The sequence below is a fragment of the Carcharhinus amblyrhynchos genome, chromosome 30 (assembly GCF_965287045.1).
Source record: "Carcharhinus amblyrhynchos chromosome 30, sCarAmb.v2.hapA, whole genome shotgun sequence".
Classification (NCBI taxonomy): domain Eukaryota; kingdom Metazoa; phylum Chordata; class Chondrichthyes; order Carcharhiniformes; family Carcharhinidae; genus Carcharhinus; species Carcharhinus amblyrhynchos.
In genome coordinates this window covers 20,270,149-20,287,903 of record NC_137353.1, presented here as the reverse complement: position 1 = coordinate 20,287,903, position 17,755 = coordinate 20,270,149, and the positions used below count along the sequence as shown (strand labels likewise).

The following is a 17,755-nucleotide window of genomic DNA, read 5'->3' as shown; positions in this document are numbered from 1 at the left end:
GTCTGTACAGAAATGTTTCTCCTCAGGAACAGAAAACATTAGTTAAAACAGCTCTGGGAATATCTCTGATACTCACTGCTTGTAAGCAACAATGCCAGTTGCCAGCCTGGCCTTAGTCTTAATACAATGCAGGACGGTTATTTCAAATGCTGTCAAGTTAACGGCATGGTAGCACAGTGATTAACACTGCTACTTCACAGCACCAGGGACCCGGGTTCAATTCCCAACTTGGATCACTGTCAACGTGGGGTTTGCACGTTCTCCTGTGGGTTTCCTTTGGTTTAATCCCACAGTCCAAAAGAAGCGCTGGTTAGGTGCACTGCCCATGCTGAATTCTCCCTCAGTGTACCCAAACAGGTGCTGGAGTGTGGCCACTTGGTGATGTTCACAGCAATTTCATTGCAGTGTTAAATATAGCCTACTTGTGATTAATAAATAAACACAGAACGAAGAAAATTACAGCACAGAAACAGGTCCTTCGGCCCTCCAAACCTGCACCAACCATGCCGCCCGACTGAACTAAAACTCCCTACCTTGCCGGGGACCATATCCCTCTATTTCCATTCTATTCATGTATTTGTCAAGATGCCCCTTAAAAGTTACTACCGTATCCGCTTCCACTACCTCTCCTGGCAACAGGTTCCAGGTATCCATTAGCCTCATACATCTCCTTTAAACGTTGCCCCTCACACCTTAAACTTGTGCCCCCTAGTTATTGACTCTTTCACTCTGGGAAAAAGCTTCTAACTATCCACTCTGTCCATGCCTCTCAATCTTGTAGACTTCAGGTCGCCCCTCAACTTCTGTCATTCCAGTGGAAACAAACTAAGTCTCTCCAACCTCTCCTCATAGATAACGCCTTCCATACCAGCAAACATCCTGGTAAATCTTTTCTGTACCCTCTCCAAAGCCTGCACATCCTCTGGTACTGTGGCGACCAGAATTGAACACTATATTCCAAGTGTGGCCTAACTAAGGTCCTATAAAGCTGCAACATGGTTAGCCAATTTTTAAACTCAATATCCCAACCGATGAAGGCAAGCATGTTGTATGCCTTCTTCACTACCTTCTCCACCTGCATTGCATTTTTGGTGACATGTGTACCTGTATACCCAGATTCCTTTGCCTATCAATACTCTTAAGGGTTCTGTCATTTACTGTACATTTCCTATCTGTATAAGGCCTTCTAAAATGCACTACATCACATTTGTCCGGATTAAACTCCATCTGCCATCTCTCCACCCAAGTCTCCAACTCAACTATATTCTGCTGTATCCTTTGATGGTCCTCATCGCCATCCACAAATTCACCAACCTTTGTGTCATCTGCAAACTTACTAATCAAACCAGTTACATTTTCCTCCAAATCATTTATATATATATTACAAACAGCAAAGGTCCCTAAGGAACACCACTTGTCACAGTCCTCCATTCAGAAATGCAAAACCTTCAATTAAAATGGGGGCAAGGAAGAAAAGAAATTGAAAAATAACAAAAAAGTTAAAATAGAAGATCATAGCAAGATTACCCTACTCACTAAAAGCCAAAAGCGAGAGTAAATTAGGTACGTACTGTTTTCCTTCCGTGGCAGGTTTCAGAACATATTTGTCAAAATATAGCCTGACCAGTCGTTCCCTCTCATCAAGTCCTGGTAGATCAAAATTAACAATTTCATCTATACGATCATTGATAGCCCAGTCAAACTGCTCTGGTTGATTACTAGCCAGCACCAGCATAAACCTGTTAGGAAAAACAGATGAACATTAATGAGTCGAGTGGTCAGGATATTAATCAAAACAAATCTTTAAAGGCAGGTTGGCATTAGCAGTGCGGAACTATGTGGCACCTTCCAAATCATTACTAATCTAATTTCACAATGTTTCTTATATTAAATTTCTGTGACTTGATCAGCCTGGACAAAATTCATCCATTCCCAGAACAGTTTCCACAGCAAACAAGCAGCCAGATATGAGGATTCGTGGAAAAGGCCACAGAGATGAAACAGCTCGAGATTGCTGTCAACTCTAAGGCACTAAGGAAGCAATGGCCTAATGGTATTATCGCTAGACTATTAATCCAGAAACCCAGCTAACGTTCTGGGGATCTGGGTTTGAATCCCACCATGGCAGATGGTGGAATTTGAATTCAGTAAAAAATATCTGGAATTAAGAATTACTGATGACCATGAAACCATTGTCGCTTGTTGTAAAAACCCATCTGCTTCACTACTGTCTTTTAGGGGAGAAAATCTGCCGTCCTTAGCTGGTCTGGTCTACATGTGGTTGACTCAACTGCCCTCTGAACAAAGGCAAGTAGGAATGGGCAATAAATGCTGGCCCAGCTAATGATGCCCATGTCCCACGAATGAGTATTAAATAAAAAAAACTAAAGGAGGATAGAATGCACTTAGAGAAGATATGAGGAAGATCAGCAGACAGCGTCAGAACCTGGCTTGAATAACCAAAACTTGATGCAATGAATATCTCTGATCACAGATATGTTATTGGTCCAGTGAATTGAATCTGAGTAGTCAATCCAGCCCCCAGCAAGGTTTAACTCATCTAGCTGCTTCTTCCTCCTCGGTTCTGTGCCTGAAAGCATCCTTGGCAATTATTTGCTGAATCAAGCAATGTGCCATGATTCTTTCACCATGGATGGGCAAGGAAGCAGGCTCCAAATCTACTTCAGCCAGAACAGGGATCGAAGCTCGTGCTGTTGGCATTAATCTGATCCACACGCTAGTGCTTTAGTCAAACAAACTAACTGCCCCCTCCTCTCATTTTGCACCAGAACAAAGAAAAATCAGTGTCACTGGGATCAGTGAAGTATAATGATGGATGTGTGATATTAGCATTGTGCCTACTCCAACTGAAAATACTCAGGAGCACAATTACAGATGTACAGCATTTAAAGAGAGCACTTTGAGGATAACAACAATAGGTGGAGTATTGATCCATCATAGATAGTGGGTTAAATTTAAAAGGGGGTGAATTACATGGCACATAATACACCATTAAACCTCCTATTTCAAGTGCAGCTATTCCTTCCCCACACTGGCATTAACGGACAGAATGATACTGCAGAGTCCTGACAAGTGAACACTTCAAAATAAAATATTATGGGATAGCTTAACTGAAAAGGCAGCTTTTAATATTTGCATGTGATTGTTGATGTGAAGATTGTTCATTGAAGGAAAACAAAGGGCGCTGTGTATAATAATAGAACTTTTTGCTGTTTAATAATGAAAGTATCCAAATTTACTGGATTGCTAATGCTCAATTCAGATTTTGTTTTACGTGCATCATTTCCATTATCCTTTTTAATCAGAGGCATTGCTTCTTGCTGGGGTAATGGCTCCACAGTTACCGATCTTCCTCCCATAACTATCCAAAAAGGAAATTCCAAGTGCAAGCCCAGAAGCGAATGCAACATGTTGTTTCTCAGAATGGAGACAAGAGTATCATAGCAGAACTAACCCTGTTCTCATAATATCCAAACTCAAGTTTCCAGCAGGGGGTTACTGACTGGTTATACATGAGATCTGAGTGGCCAAATGTATTGCCTCCGACCTCAGCCACAACAGGGATTAGGGAAGGCGATGCACAGAGGGACCTCCTTGTTCTGCGGGGCACAGCTGCAGATTAAATAAGGTTGCTGACTCACTGGGGAACATCTATACATGTACTAAATAGGTCTGATCTCAATCAAGGAGAAAATCTCCTCAGGAGAAAGTCAATACACCCAGCCACCGAGGGCATTGATTCAACAGAACACCTGTGGCCGGCACAGGAGTTAAAACTCTGCAATGCCAGAGAATAAAAGCAGCAAAATCCTCTGTCCTGCAGATCAAAGTCACCGTTAAGTAATTAATTACACATGGACAGGATGCTACTCAAATACACTGTTTAAATAATTAATTTGATAGACTGCAATAATGCAAACAACCTTGTAGACAGTCATTGCCTTTCTGAGTAATCTCTCTGGCACTAGCATTGCTGGTTGGACTGACATGCAACTAGTAATTCTGGATTGACAAGTTGCTGGTGTTATTTAAACTCATCAGTATCCTCACTTTCTGGACTGATGGCAGCATCACCTGTACAAGGCCACATCTATTGCTCATGGTTTCCAAGGTGGTGGCAAGTACAGGCTTCACACTGACCCTGGTCTTCCTCGTCCCTCCACGCATTTTTAAAATCATTTTGCTGGAGGGTCGTTGGTGACCTTCTCTTGAGAACCCCTTGAAGTTGCACGTTATTGCCCAGTTGGCAGTGAGTGCACTCCAATGTTCCTGTTCCATGGTAGTCTGTCCACCACCACCCCCACCTTGTGCTGAATGATTTGTTAAAGTGTGAAAACCAATCAGGTAGTAATTTAAAATTAGATTTAAAAAGACCAAAGGATAAATTACAAATGTAGCTTTGCCCTAAAGCTAGCCCAATACCTGGGCTAAACATTTAAAACAAGCTGGTGTTTCAGGCCTGAAACCAAATAGTTTCAGATCAGAGATCAAACTCTTTGAAGGCACAAAAAGCCAAGGTTAGCCTTGGCTTAGCCTTAGGAAGGTTAGCCAAGTTAACGAGGGGCTGAGAAACAAGCACTTGAACCTGTAAACTTTAACAGAACCCAATCAAGACTTCCAGGGCCTTTTAGAAGAGTGGTGACGGGCACTAAATACCAGCGCTTGATTCACCATCATTTACAATCACAATTAAAGTATCATCATGGCTGGTCCTGTTGAAATTGAACACTGCTCATGCACTTTTTATTTCAAGATTTAATTTCCTGAATTTCTGAACACTGATACAACAGTAGGCAGCTCAGTTTTCCTTTCAAGGTTAGAGGCAAATTAGAGTTGAAATTCTGTACAATTTCACTATTTACAATCTTTGTGTTCAGTTGGGTGTAGATTTGCACACATTGGGCATGTAACACTCTTAACGAGTACAAACACATTAATAATCAAGTTTCGGGGTTTTGCTAACTCCCCCTCCAAGTTAGATTTCAAACAGTCCATGCAAAATCTAGCTATTTTCCAGTCAAATAGAATTTAACTAAGTATGTGGAAACGTCATTGAATTTAGATTTTTAAAAATCAAACTTATCATTTACTGCAACAGTTCAGTTTAAAACAGGAGTGCTGAATGCCAGAGAAGAAACCTTGTATTCAGGGCTGTCTTTAAACGAATCTCAAAACTCTGCCAATGGGTGCAATTCTCAGAGGCTGTGCATCACAGGGTGAGCCATAATAGTATCCACAGTGGCAAGATCTCAGTTTAAGATCTTCCATGCCCTCAGCCAGTGACATAGCAGGGCAGGGCTTCTAGTTGTAACCCGGTGGGGGTTTGCCTTGATACTAGTAAAGCTATGGAGGGTTGGCCCTCTGGCTCTGATGGTTTAGCTATTCTTCTCATCAGCCAGAGGCCTTGATGTTTCTGAGGAGTGTGGGGGTGCGGTGATTTAACATTACTTGGAGATTGAGGTTCCTTTTAAAGATGGCAGCTCTATCAGGCACCGCCCTGCCACATGCCCCCCCACCCCCACTTTTTTATTGACAAAGTGTCAGATGATCTGGACTGAAAACTCAACTGTTTCTGGGGAGAGACATGCCAGTTCTCAGTTAGAACCTGACAGTCTACCCTTTTTTTTAAAAAAAGGAAAATTCCACCAATTATTTCTCACTTTTATTGCCTCAAAATCCTATGATAATCTCAACTCAGCACGAGCAGAACTATTGGACTGCAGCAATTTGACAAAAATGAAGCAAGCTGCTTTTTAAAATCAGAGGGACAATCAGACATTAACAAAGAATTAAAGTAGAAGATGCTTTTCAAATTGAAATGGTGGACTGCAGCTTATAGCTCCTTTTAGTTGAACTGCAAATGTCTTCTTATTTTAGCTGATTTTCCCTTCAATCAACCATGTTAAAGAGCAGGCTTAGAGGGTTAGGAGTCAGTCAGTCAGCAGGAAGCGTAACAAATGTTAGCTGGGAAGCGCTGATAAGGACTCCAACTATTAAGTATGTTAGTATTCAGACTTCACTCAGTAATCATAAAGACATGCAGCCAAGAACCACAAATTGATTCACCTCTTGTCATGCAATTATGGACGCTGTGAATGACTGTACCAGGATGCCATATCAATATTTATAAAAAGCATAACAAAGATTGAGCTGCACTCAGGTAGTCAACCGAATTTCCTGAGAAGAGGTAGATGATGGGCCACCCTATTGCAGTCTACACAAATGAAGACAAGTAAAATGTCGTCTTAGGCTTGTGTGTTTAAAAATGAAAATCGCCATGAGCATCCTACCACACATGGTAACAACTCCATTGCAAATTAAACCGCAGAACCAGGTAGAAGATGCAGAATATCAGCATATTTTTAAAACCACCATTTTGGCCTGTCTCAACAACGAGAGAGAGAGAGAGAGACGTCACATCTACATCCAAAGCAACATAATAATATGATAGAAGGCTCAACACTGCCAACTGTGCTCTGCGTCCACAGCCATCAGTAAAGATAACCCCAGAGGAGGCAAAATAACAGCAGCCAATTGCAGGAAAATACAAATTGCTTCACATTTCCTTAAAAGTAAAGTTCTGACAAGCATTGAGGGATATATTTAAATTAACCCCTCTCGACAGACATACCTTGGGCAAGTTGAAAATTCACCTGAAATACAGGACCACAGAGGATGGAAGCTACCATATTCATCCACTGGGCCAGTTCCAAACAGGACAGATTTCTTACTCCACGTGATATTTTTAATCATTTTACCTGCCATCGCAATCAAATTTATAACTTACACGGCCCGCTTGCTGGGTTTTCCTATGTATTTACCATTTAAGGGAGAAGTTACATCCAGGCGCATATTCACGTTTGATTATTTAAATTTGAATTCACATCTTGAAGTTCACCTAAATATTAGCAATCTCACAAGGATCCAGTTTATCTATTCAATTTAGGATTTCAGTAACGTCAGGTATGGTATTGTTGTGGTAACATTACTGGTGCCCCAGGGGTCTGGACCAATCCAATCAATCACTACCATCACAGTTTAAGAATTCAAATTAAGTTTTAATAAAACAGTTGGTTGAAATATACACAACAACGAAGCTTGTTTTTCTGAACTGCTGCAAAATCAAACAGCGCAGCAATTTCTAGAGAAGGAAAGCCGCCGTCTATACCGTTATGGGCGAATGTGATCTAACAGCAGTATGGTTCACTCAAATGGTTTAGTAGGCCACTTGGTTGTTTCAACAGAATCACCACCTCCTGGTAATTAAGCACAGCCATCACATACCAGTTTCATCACTGTAGTGTTCTGTGATTCTGTGGGGGATTAGTTGGGCAGATGAGGCCTTTCCTGCGACAGTGCAGACTCAATGGGCTGAATAGCCTCTTCTGCACCAGCATATTCTGCGATACTGTGATATCCACATTCGGTGCGAAATGTAACGATCGCTGCTGGGGACACGTTCACCGACTGGAAAACTGCTGGCAACGCCATCACAACCATTGAGGTGTCAAGTCCTGAACAGGTGCTTACCTCTGAGGGGACGTTACCAGCAGAAATCCAAGTGCAGGCAGATGTCCTGCTTACTGAGCTGCCAGCCAGCCAGGGAGGGGGGCCAGGGGTAACATTCAGGCTCCTGAGGATCTCCAGGAGCACCCATGTCTCTGGCAGGTCTTTCCATTAGTCATGGGATGCCCAAGTAGAAGCAACATGGGCAGCATAGTGTCACAGTGGGTAGCCTATGTAGACTTCGCACCTTTTCCCCGTGTTTGCAAAATAACCTCCTTTCCCTTATTGCAGATGCTGGAGAAGAAGTGATGGTGGAGTGGTGTGATTGCTAGACAATTAATTCAGAAACTCAGCATATGTCCTGGGGACCCGTGTTCAAATCCCGTCATGGCAGATGATGGAATTTGAATTCAGTAAAAAATATCTTAAATTATGAATCCACTGTTGACTATGAAACCATTGCCGATTGTTAGAAAAGCCCATTGGTTCCCTAGTATCCTTAAGGGAAGGAAATCTGCCATCCTTACCTGGTCTGGCCTACATGTGACTCCAGAGACACAGCAACATGGTTGACTCTCAACTGCCTTCTGAGCAAGGGCAACTAGGGATGGGCAATAAATGCTGACCAGCCAGCGATGCCACGTCCCACAAAGGAATGAAGAAAAAAGCCTTTGGATTTGAAGGCTAATACTTACTTGTTACTCTGTTCCCCTGTTCGGTACAGGAATGCATTCAGTGTCGCTCTCAGATCTTCGCTTATCTTTTCCTGCAGAAACATATCAAGGTAAAAGAAAATATGGACAAGTAGCGCTTTCTCCAATTCGTAAACCACAATCACAGCTACTGAAAACCAAAATGCATCCAAATAGCTCATATTTAAATTTGCTTTACTCAAGTACTGAGTATAATGGAGTTAGTGGGGCATTTTTTGAACCAGATCACAGGGTAATACAGCTGGAGGAAATTCTGGTATGCAGTTGCATCAATTCTTCTCTTGTGCCTTTTTTAATGGGCAGCATGATTAGCACTGTTGCCTCACAGCACCTGGGACTCGGGTTCAATTCCAGCCTGTCAGTGGAATTTGCACATTCTCCCCATGTCTACATGGGTTTTCCTCTGGGTGCTCCGGTTTCTTCCCACACTCCAAAGATGTGCAGATTAAGTTGATTGGCCATGCTAAGTTGCCCTTTAGTGTCAGGGAGATTAGCAGGGTGAATATCAGGGGATGGACTCAGGTGGGATTGTTGTTGGTGCAAGCTTGATGGGCCGAATGGCCTCTTTCTGCATTATAGGGGTTCTATGATTTTTCAATCACTATCTCAATTTCTTCCTCCAAGTGTTAAACTCACTGACACGATAAATGCAGGGCCTGCATTGTTGTTCCAACAGAGATTGGGGAAAAAAGAGCAAAAATGGTGTTTCCCTCTCACACTTCAACAACCCTTCAAAACAAACATGTGAAGCAGAAAGAGCAGCAGCACAGACATAAAAACCACGAGACATGGCTCAATGCCTGGCACTGTGTGCGGAGTCTGCATGTTCTGTGTCTTTGTGGGTTTCCTCCCACAGTCTGAAAGATGTGCTGGTTAGGTGCATTGGCCATGCTAAATTCTCCCTCAGTGTACCCGAACAGGCACCAAAGTGTGGTGACTAGGAGATTTTCACAGTAACTTCTTTGCAGTGTTAATGTAAGCTTACTTGTGACGCTTGAGAAACCCCAAACCCAAGCTTAACAAAAGGAGGATATTTGGGAATGACACTTCTCCATTATATCCAATGACTAATGGAGGAGAATTAATGTAAACCCAGCCACTCCCCATCTGTCAGCCAAAGGCCATCCACCACTGTGTCGATCAAGCTCCACTGATGGTGGCCCAAAGGCAGAGTAGAACTGGGAGCAGAAGAAAACAGAAACTGAGAGAAGAAACATGAGCTGGAATTGAAAGGATATCTGTCAGCAATTTCACTCTTGTTAAATGCTGACGATAAATGGGGTCTCTGGGACAAACATCACCTTCCTATGATTCTTTGTTCAGAAGATTTTCAAAAGGTCACATGGGTAGACTTACGGTTGCTCTCTTTCGAAGAAACGCATCCGCCTCATCCACAAACAGCAAAAGCCTGTGCACAGGAGACAAGGTACGATCATTCCTTTGACTTCACATAAACACATCCAAATGTTTAAAACTTAGTAGCCCAAAATAAATCAATCTCCATTATTTAGAATTCTTGAGGCACAGAAGCCAAGAACACTAATCTAAGAAAACAGCACATCCAAAAACCAAACGCCCACATTTTTCAGCCTTACTTGTGACGCTAATACACAAACTTTAAATTCAGGCGAAAGTCTCTGTTGCCTTACAGCTGCAGGACAGTCTCAGGCAAAATTCTTAAAGGTGCAAGTCCACCACTGTACTCTGTTAAACCACAGTTCTTGTACGGAAAATTAAAATCTCAACATGGGCACAGTAGGAGGGATCACATTGCTACTTGCATTTTAAGTTTAAAACATATGGAAGCAAACATTAGGTGAAACAAATTTAAGAAACATTTCAAATTCTCTGAAATCACCAATCTTTAAATCAGTGGCCTACAAAACTCAAGTTAACCTAATCCTCTACTGCATCAGCACGATATCAACCTGTATCACTTGCTCAAACATCATCCACATGCAATTGGTAGTGGTACAGTGGCTAGCGTTGCTGCCTCACAGCGCTGGGAACCCAGTTTTGATTCTGGCCTCAGGTGACTGCATGGAGTCTGCCTGTTCTCCCAGTGTCTGTGCAGGTTTCCCCTCAGTCCAAAGATATGCAGGCCATGCTGAATTGTCCCTTATTATCCCAAGACATGTAGATCCAGGGGTCCAGTGGGGTAAATACATGGGTTACAGGGATATGGCCTGGGTAAGATGTTCTGTTGGAGAGCCGATACACACACGGTGGGCCGAGTGGCTTCTTTCAGCACTGTAAAGATTCTATGAATGTAGGGATTCAATTAATTTATCCTTCAAAATAAAATATTCAATTAAAACAACAATTAACAGCTGAAACACAGGAATAGTTCACTTCTCTCTGTAACTGACCCCACCAAAATGACAAACTCACCCTCTTCTGCTAGTTGATGCCCAATCAAAGACTTTGTGCATAGCTGTGACACCCTCACGACCCATAGGAGCCACGTCCCCACCTGTCATAATAGCGTAATCCATGCCGGAATGTACAGCTAGTTTCTGACAAGGGAAAAAAAACACAAGAAATATAAATCTGAAAGTAGCTCGTTTCTTGACTACTGAGCACCTCGTTGTCAGGTCAAATAGAAGAGGCCTTGACTTCAGCTGTCGGCAGTATTCAGATTCTTATACATGCAACATGCATTTGTATAGCACCATTCCAGAGTCAGCCCCAAAACACTTTACCAGCAATTTTATAGCCATCTATTTTTTAAAGTTGTAGTTACTGTTTGTAATGTAGGAAACACAAGGTCTCAGCAAAAACCAAGATGACGACTACCAGTTTTTTAAAATGAGGATGAAACCAAGGATAAAATATTGGCCAGAGACTGGGAGAACACTCTTGTTTTTCTTCTAATGGTGTAACAGGATCTTTTACATCCTGTGGTTTGGGCAGACAAGAACTGTTTAGTATCCAGTATGAAAGATGACACCTCTGGCACAGTGCTCCTCCATACTGTTATCCTGTGCCAGCCTACTGAGTGAAGACTGATACAAGCACTCACTTAATATCTCTGCCATTCCCAAACTCCTCCCTGGCCTCTCCTTCAGCATCTTTCAATGATGCAGTGCTCTCCGACAATCCTCTCTCACTTTGACAAAAAGGCTATTCCCATTATTCCCAGTTGTCCACGAGCCTCTTTTCCAGCAACTTTTAATGTGATCTGATAACCAATGTAGATTTTTAAAATAGTTCTTAGCACCTGTCTTTAACTTCCTGTGTATTATGCACTTTCAATCCATCAATCAGATTTTATCTCTTAAAATAAGCAGATGCAGGAATCTGAAACAAGATCAGAGAATGATAGTAAAACCTCAGCAGGTCTGGCAGCTTCTGCAGGGAGGGAAAAGAGTGAATGTTTGGAGTCCGTCCGACTGAGTGGAGGAGAGGGAGAAATGTGTTGGAAATTTTACTGTAGCTGGGAGAGATTGCAACAAGATGTAGCAACTTTAAGAGCACGAGATGTTGCTCTTCACTACAGCACACAGCAATATTGCAGCACACCAAAGGTAGACAATGGGCACAAGAGCAAGATGCTGAGTTAAAATAGCAGGTGACAGGAAGGATGGGTGGGGATGGAATGTACTGCAATTCCACAACTTTAGATTTGCTCTTAAAAACTTGCCTTTCGCAATAGTTTTATCCTTTACCAGTAAATCTGACCAACTGACACATTCCAAGATGCATTAGCACTAGCCTGGGTGGTTATATTAATACTGGGACACAAAGTTTAAAGTTTATTTGTGTCACAGGTAGGTTTACATTAACACGTTACCCACAAAAATCCACTAGTCACCACACTCTGGCACCTGTTCAGGTGCACTCAGGGGGAATTTAGCATGGCCAATGCTAAATACACGTCTTTTGGACTGTGGGAGGAAACTGGAGCACCCGGAAGAAACCCATGCAGACGTGAGGATAATGTGCAGACTCCACACAGTGACCCAAGCCGAGAAAGGAACCCGGGTCGCTGGTGCTGCGAGGCAGTAGTGCTAACCACTGTGCCATGCCTTTCAGTCCCATTAACACCCCATGTTCTCAGGTGAAATGAAGGATAATTAGATCGGGGATCCTGATATACATGAGTCTTCGTGCTAAACCCATTCATTATCCTTAATTATAAATGCTGCGTAGGAAATATATCATGAAAACATCCAGAGCAAACTTTGGCATACTGCAATTTTACCCTGACGCCTGTGGAAGTGCTGCCACTGACAAGGGGACAGTCACAGAGTGACACATTTGCACAGTTTCCATTTCAAATGTGAACACAAGAATTTATAGTGGGAAAAAAATTGACAGGTATTACACGCAGAAGCAAGCTTTTTAATATATCAGAGCAAATGTGGTTTCATTGAGAGGATGCACTGTTAATTGTATTATGTACAATTACATTAGTAATTTAGCTCTGCCTCAGTGCCAGTACTTCTTACTCAGTTCCAGCCTACTGAGTCACTGCAGTGTTATATAAAAAGAATTATGCTTTCTAAATATAGCCCTACTGCACTCTATAATTTAATTCTAGTTTTCCTTTATGCAGTTAAAAGTGTTGATGTAAACCTCCACGATTAAAGCATTTAAGCAGCCGGGCTATTTACAACGGAGAGAAATCCTGTGAAATTGTGGAACTGCCATAAGAAGTGTCAGTGCGGTTATTAAACTTGCAAATGAGATATTCCTGTTGGTGTTCACTTTGCAGGCGAGGCCACTAAACATCTGCCCTTGGGAAGAAAATTACATCTCAGCACTGTGCAAATCTGATAGGAAAGTGCCACACACAGCAGCCACCAACCATCCATTGCCACACACTCAGCAATCCCGTCTCTTGCAATCAGAAATCTCCCTCGCAAACGCAGTTCACATTTCGTGAGCAAAGCAACTTTCTTAAATTAACCAAAATAATTCACTTACTGAGACAAAGGTATACGGTCAGCGTTTAGAATATCAGTACAGACCTTTAAGCAGCAGCATCACTAATACGTTAGATGGCAGTTTCGCATACATCAATTGGGCAATGTCACTGAAGCCATTTGGAAAAATTGATGTAATCCAACCAGTCTCCTCTCTTCTATACCTGAAGATTTACGACTTTCCCCATTTATCAACTGTGTTCCCCACCTTGCCCCTGCCACACACACAAGTTTCCTGTCTCATTTAACCCTGATTCACAATTAAAAATTGTTAAACACAAATTTCAGAATATTTCATAATGCTTGCTAACACCTGGTAATACCCATCATGTTACACAATTATGGAATAAATTGCCTCCTTTATTTTTAATCCTCATATTTGCGCTATGACTTATTAGATCGAGGCATGAGCGCAAGATGCCACAGGGCAAGAACTGACTCACCAAAACAATCTACAACAGCATCAATTAAAAGACTATTTCACACCGATTTTATAAACACAGCAGGGATCTGACCAGGAAACATCCCTGCCTGCCTGTAAACCTGTCGTTGTGTTTCATTTACTGCATCATTTTGTTTCAGCCCTTCAGTCTGACGCATATCATTTAGTTTTTCAGCAAATTCACTTTGACGGCCGTAACCAATAGAATTTAAAAGCCTCCAAAAGAAAATTCTTCTTCTGCAACATATACCTTTGTGCCTTTATTGGATACACCCCTAAAGCTATATTCAATAGGAGCAGCATGTCCCAATCTGTGAAACTGTATGTTATTAGCAATGCCACTCTGAAATAAATCTGTATGTTAAGAATCAAATACAACCAACACCTTTTATTGCCCATAACCCAGACTCCCTAATGCTATCAAAAAAGGCTAAATCTGTAGAGTTGAATTGACATTATAATCAGGGCAGAGGTGTGGGAATTGCAGAATTAGGGTGATGGACATAGTGATAGAAATTGTTTAGGCCATTTTGTGTTTGCCAGGGTGGACAATCACTGCTGGGAAAGCTGCCACTTTAGATGAGACACCCCAGGTCAGGCACAACACTGCCGTCACAGGAAGGCTTTCACATCGCTGCCCCAATGATACACCATAATCTCACTCAGAGGCAGCGCAAAACAACACGTTTTTTTTTTGCACTTGCCACACAAACCAAACCAACTACCTCAGTGAAGCTGGCTATTAAAGCTGAAAAGATGTGTATCTACAAACTCGCTGTCATGGTTAGAACAAAACAGACAAAAAGCAAATGACACATGGGAGGATGAGGCAATGTGAACAGCGAACAGATAAATAGACGCTTCATCTTTATCAGACTGATCTGTTTTCAACTCTAGTCCTGACTGGACTCTAGCTATGACAAAAGAAAATCTTTCCAATAACCACCACGCCTAAATGAGCTACTAAACTTAAATCCGTCTATGTAGGTGTACTGAAAGATACAGATGTATATAAAAGATTTTATGGTATTATTTAAAAACACACATACACGAGTGTTCTCCTAGTGCCTTTGCCAGACATTTCTCCCACAATCATCACCACCATTAAAATCACATCAACTGTGGAACGTTGCTCTGCAGAAATTGGCTACTGCATTACAACAGAACTGCATACCGAAGTTAACAGATTGACTGCAAAATGCTTTGGGACAACCCAAGGTGAAATACAAGTTCTGCCTTATTTTAACACTGACCTTCCTCAGATAAAATTAGAAAGAATTAATAGGACCTGATGTGACAATAATTGTTCAGGTTGCAAAGTCTGTAACTCAGGATTCTTTCGGCCTAAAATTTTAACAGAAAGTACATTTAATGCCAGGGCTACTGACAGAGATGACTCACTGATCATACATATATGGCAATTAGTATTGCTATATGTAAGTTTGCAGAGATCATCAACTGAAGAGGGGAGGATAGAGGAAGAGGCACAGCGGCGAGTGAAAGAAGAAATTCACTGAGACATCTTACCCAAGGAACTGCCCTTCATACATTGCCGTCAGAAACATCCATTGCCCCAACATTAACACCCCTCACTCTGATATGCAGAAATTGGCCAGGGGGACGGCAGTAGTTATGGGGGATTTCAATCTGCATATTGATTGGTCGACCCATGTTGGACGAGGTGGGCTCGAGGAGGAGTTCTTGGAATGCTGCCGGGATAGTTTCCTGGAACAGTGTGTGTTGGAGCCGACGAGGGAGCGAGCTATCTTGGATCTGGTGCTATGTAATGAGGCGGGTAGAATTAGGGACCTTGAGGTGAAGGATCCTCTTGGAGAGAGTGATCATTGTATGGTGGAGTTTCTGTTGCAGATGGAGGAGGAGAAAGTGGGTTCCCGGACACGTGTCCTTTGTTTGAATAGAGGGGAGTACGGTAGGATGAGAGAAGAATTGGCGAATGTGGACTGGGGGAGCGCGTTGGAAGGTAGGTCTGCTGAGGAGCAGTGGAGGATCTTTAAGGAGATCTTTCTTGGTGCTCAGCAGAAATTTATTCCGATGGTTAAAAAGGACAGTAGGAAGAGAGGTAATAAGCCGTGGATAACGAAGGAGGTGAAGGAAAGTGTTAAATTAAAAGCGGAGGAATTTAGAGTAGCTAAGAGCAGTGGGCGAGAAGAGGATTGGGAAAGGTTTAAATGTCAACAAAGATTGACAAAAAAGTTGATAAAGGAGGGTAGAAGAAGCTATGAAGCTGGGCTAGCACTTAATATAAAAAAGGATAGCAAGAGTTTTTATAAATATATAAAAAGGAAGAGGCTGGCTAGGGTGAACGTTGGTCCCTTAGCGGATGAGAAAGGGGACCTAGTGGTAGGGGATGGGGATATGGCTAAGGTCTTGAATAACTTTTTTGTTTCTGTCTTCACGGAGGAGGACGTGAATAATTTGCCGGGTGTTAGCGATGGAAAGGTGGTAGGACTGGAGGGTCTTAATGACATTACTGTTACTAGAGAGGTGGTGCGCGACAGACTGGAGGGGCTGATTGTGGACAAGTCCCCAGGACCGGATGGAATGCATCCGAGGGTTCTGAAAGAAATGGCGGAGGTGATAGTGGATGCCTTGGTGGTTATTTTCCAGACGTCGCTGGATTCCGGGGAAGTGCCGGAGGATTGGAAAACGGCTAATGTTACGCCGTTGTTTAAGAAGGGTGCCAGGCAAAAGGCGGGGAATTACAGGCCGGTTAGTTTAACGTCTGTGGTAGGTAAAATGTTAGAATCCGTCATTAAGGAGGAAATTGCGAGGCATCTTGAAGGGAATTGCTTGATAGGGCAGACGCAACACGGTTTCATTAAAGGGAAGTCGTGTCTGACAAATTTACTGGAGTTCTATGAGGATGTGTCTAGGGCGGTGGATAGAGGAGAGCCGGTGGATGTGGTCTTTCTGGATTTTCAGAAGGCGTTTGATAAGGTACCTCACAAGAGGTTACTGCAGAAGGTCAGAGGACATGGAGTTGGGGGTAGGGTGTTAGCGTGGATAGAGGATTGGTTGTCAAATAGGAGGCAGAGAGTGGGGGTCAATGGGTGCTATTCGGATTGGCGGTTGGTGACTAGTGGGGTGCCCCAGGGGTCGGTGCTGGGGCCTCAGCTATTTACCATTTATATAGATGATCTGGAGGAGGGAACCGAGTGTAGGGTGTCAAAATTTGCTGATGACACCAAGATTGGGGGAAAGGCAAATTGTGTGGAGGGTGTGGAGAGTCTGCAGAAGGATCTAGATAGGCTGGGCGAATGGGCCAGGAAATGGCAAATGGAATTTAATGTTGGCAAGTGTGAGGTGGTCCACTTTGGTAGGAAGAATGGTAGGAAGGACTATTACTTACGTGGCGAAAAACTGCAGCAGGCGACGGTGCAGAGGGACCTCGGGGTCCTTGTGCATGAGTCGCAAAAACCCAGCCTGCAGGTGCAGCAGGTGGTCAGGAAGGCGAATGGGATGCTGGCCTTCATAGCGAGGGGGATTGAATATAAAAGTAGGGAGGTCTTGCTGCAGCTGTATAGGGCATTGGTGAGGCCGCAGCTGGAGTACTGTGTGCAGTTTTGGGCGCCGCACCTGCGCAAGGATATTTTGGCCTTGGAGGGAGTGCAGAGGAGGTTTACTAGGCTGATACCGGAGTTGAGGGGGTTGAGCTATGAGGAGAGGCTGAATAAACTAGGCTTGTACTCGTTAGAGTTTAGAAGAATGAGGGGAGATCTCATTGAGACGTATAAGATGATGAATGGGATGGATAGGATAGAGGTGGAAAGACTCTTCCCGCTCAAAAAAGACAGTAGGACTAGGGGGCACAGCCTCAAGATAAAGGGGGGGCGGTTCAGAACAGAGTTGAGGAGGAACTTCTTCACTCAAAGGGTGGTGAATCTCTGGAATTCTCTGCCCGTTGAAGTGGTGGAGGCTGCCTCGCTAAATATTTTTAAGAAGCGGGTTGATGGGTTTTTGATAAGAGAGGGGATTAAGGGTTATGGGGAGAGGGCGGGAAAGTGGAACTGAGCCACGACAGATCAGCCATGATCTTATTGAATGGCGGGGCAGGCTCGAAGGGCCAGATGGCCTACTCCTGCTCCTATTTCTTATGTTCTTATGTTCTTATGTTCTTATGATAT

The 17,755-nt window shown here is 43.0% G+C and overlaps 1 protein-coding gene across 1 annotated transcript in view; it reads right to left on the bottom strand.

Annotated features, from left to right (window-relative positions):
- atad3 (ATPase family AAA domain containing 3) overlaps nucleotides 1-17,755 on the bottom strand; it is a 49,211-nt gene that overhangs the window by 10,055 nt on the left and 21,401 nt on the right. Inside the window, exons 11-14 of the mRNA XM_080215134.1 lie at nucleotides 10,632-10,756; nucleotides 9,597-9,648; nucleotides 8,223-8,293; nucleotides 1,572-1,739 (exon numbers count right to left, since the gene is read on the bottom strand). Of these exons, the coding sequence (XP_080071260.1) occupies nucleotides 1,572-1,739; nucleotides 8,223-8,293; nucleotides 9,597-9,648; nucleotides 10,632-10,756 (416 nt within the window). The remainder of the gene's footprint in view (nucleotides 1-1,571; nucleotides 1,740-8,222; nucleotides 8,294-9,596; nucleotides 9,649-10,631; nucleotides 10,757-17,755) is intronic.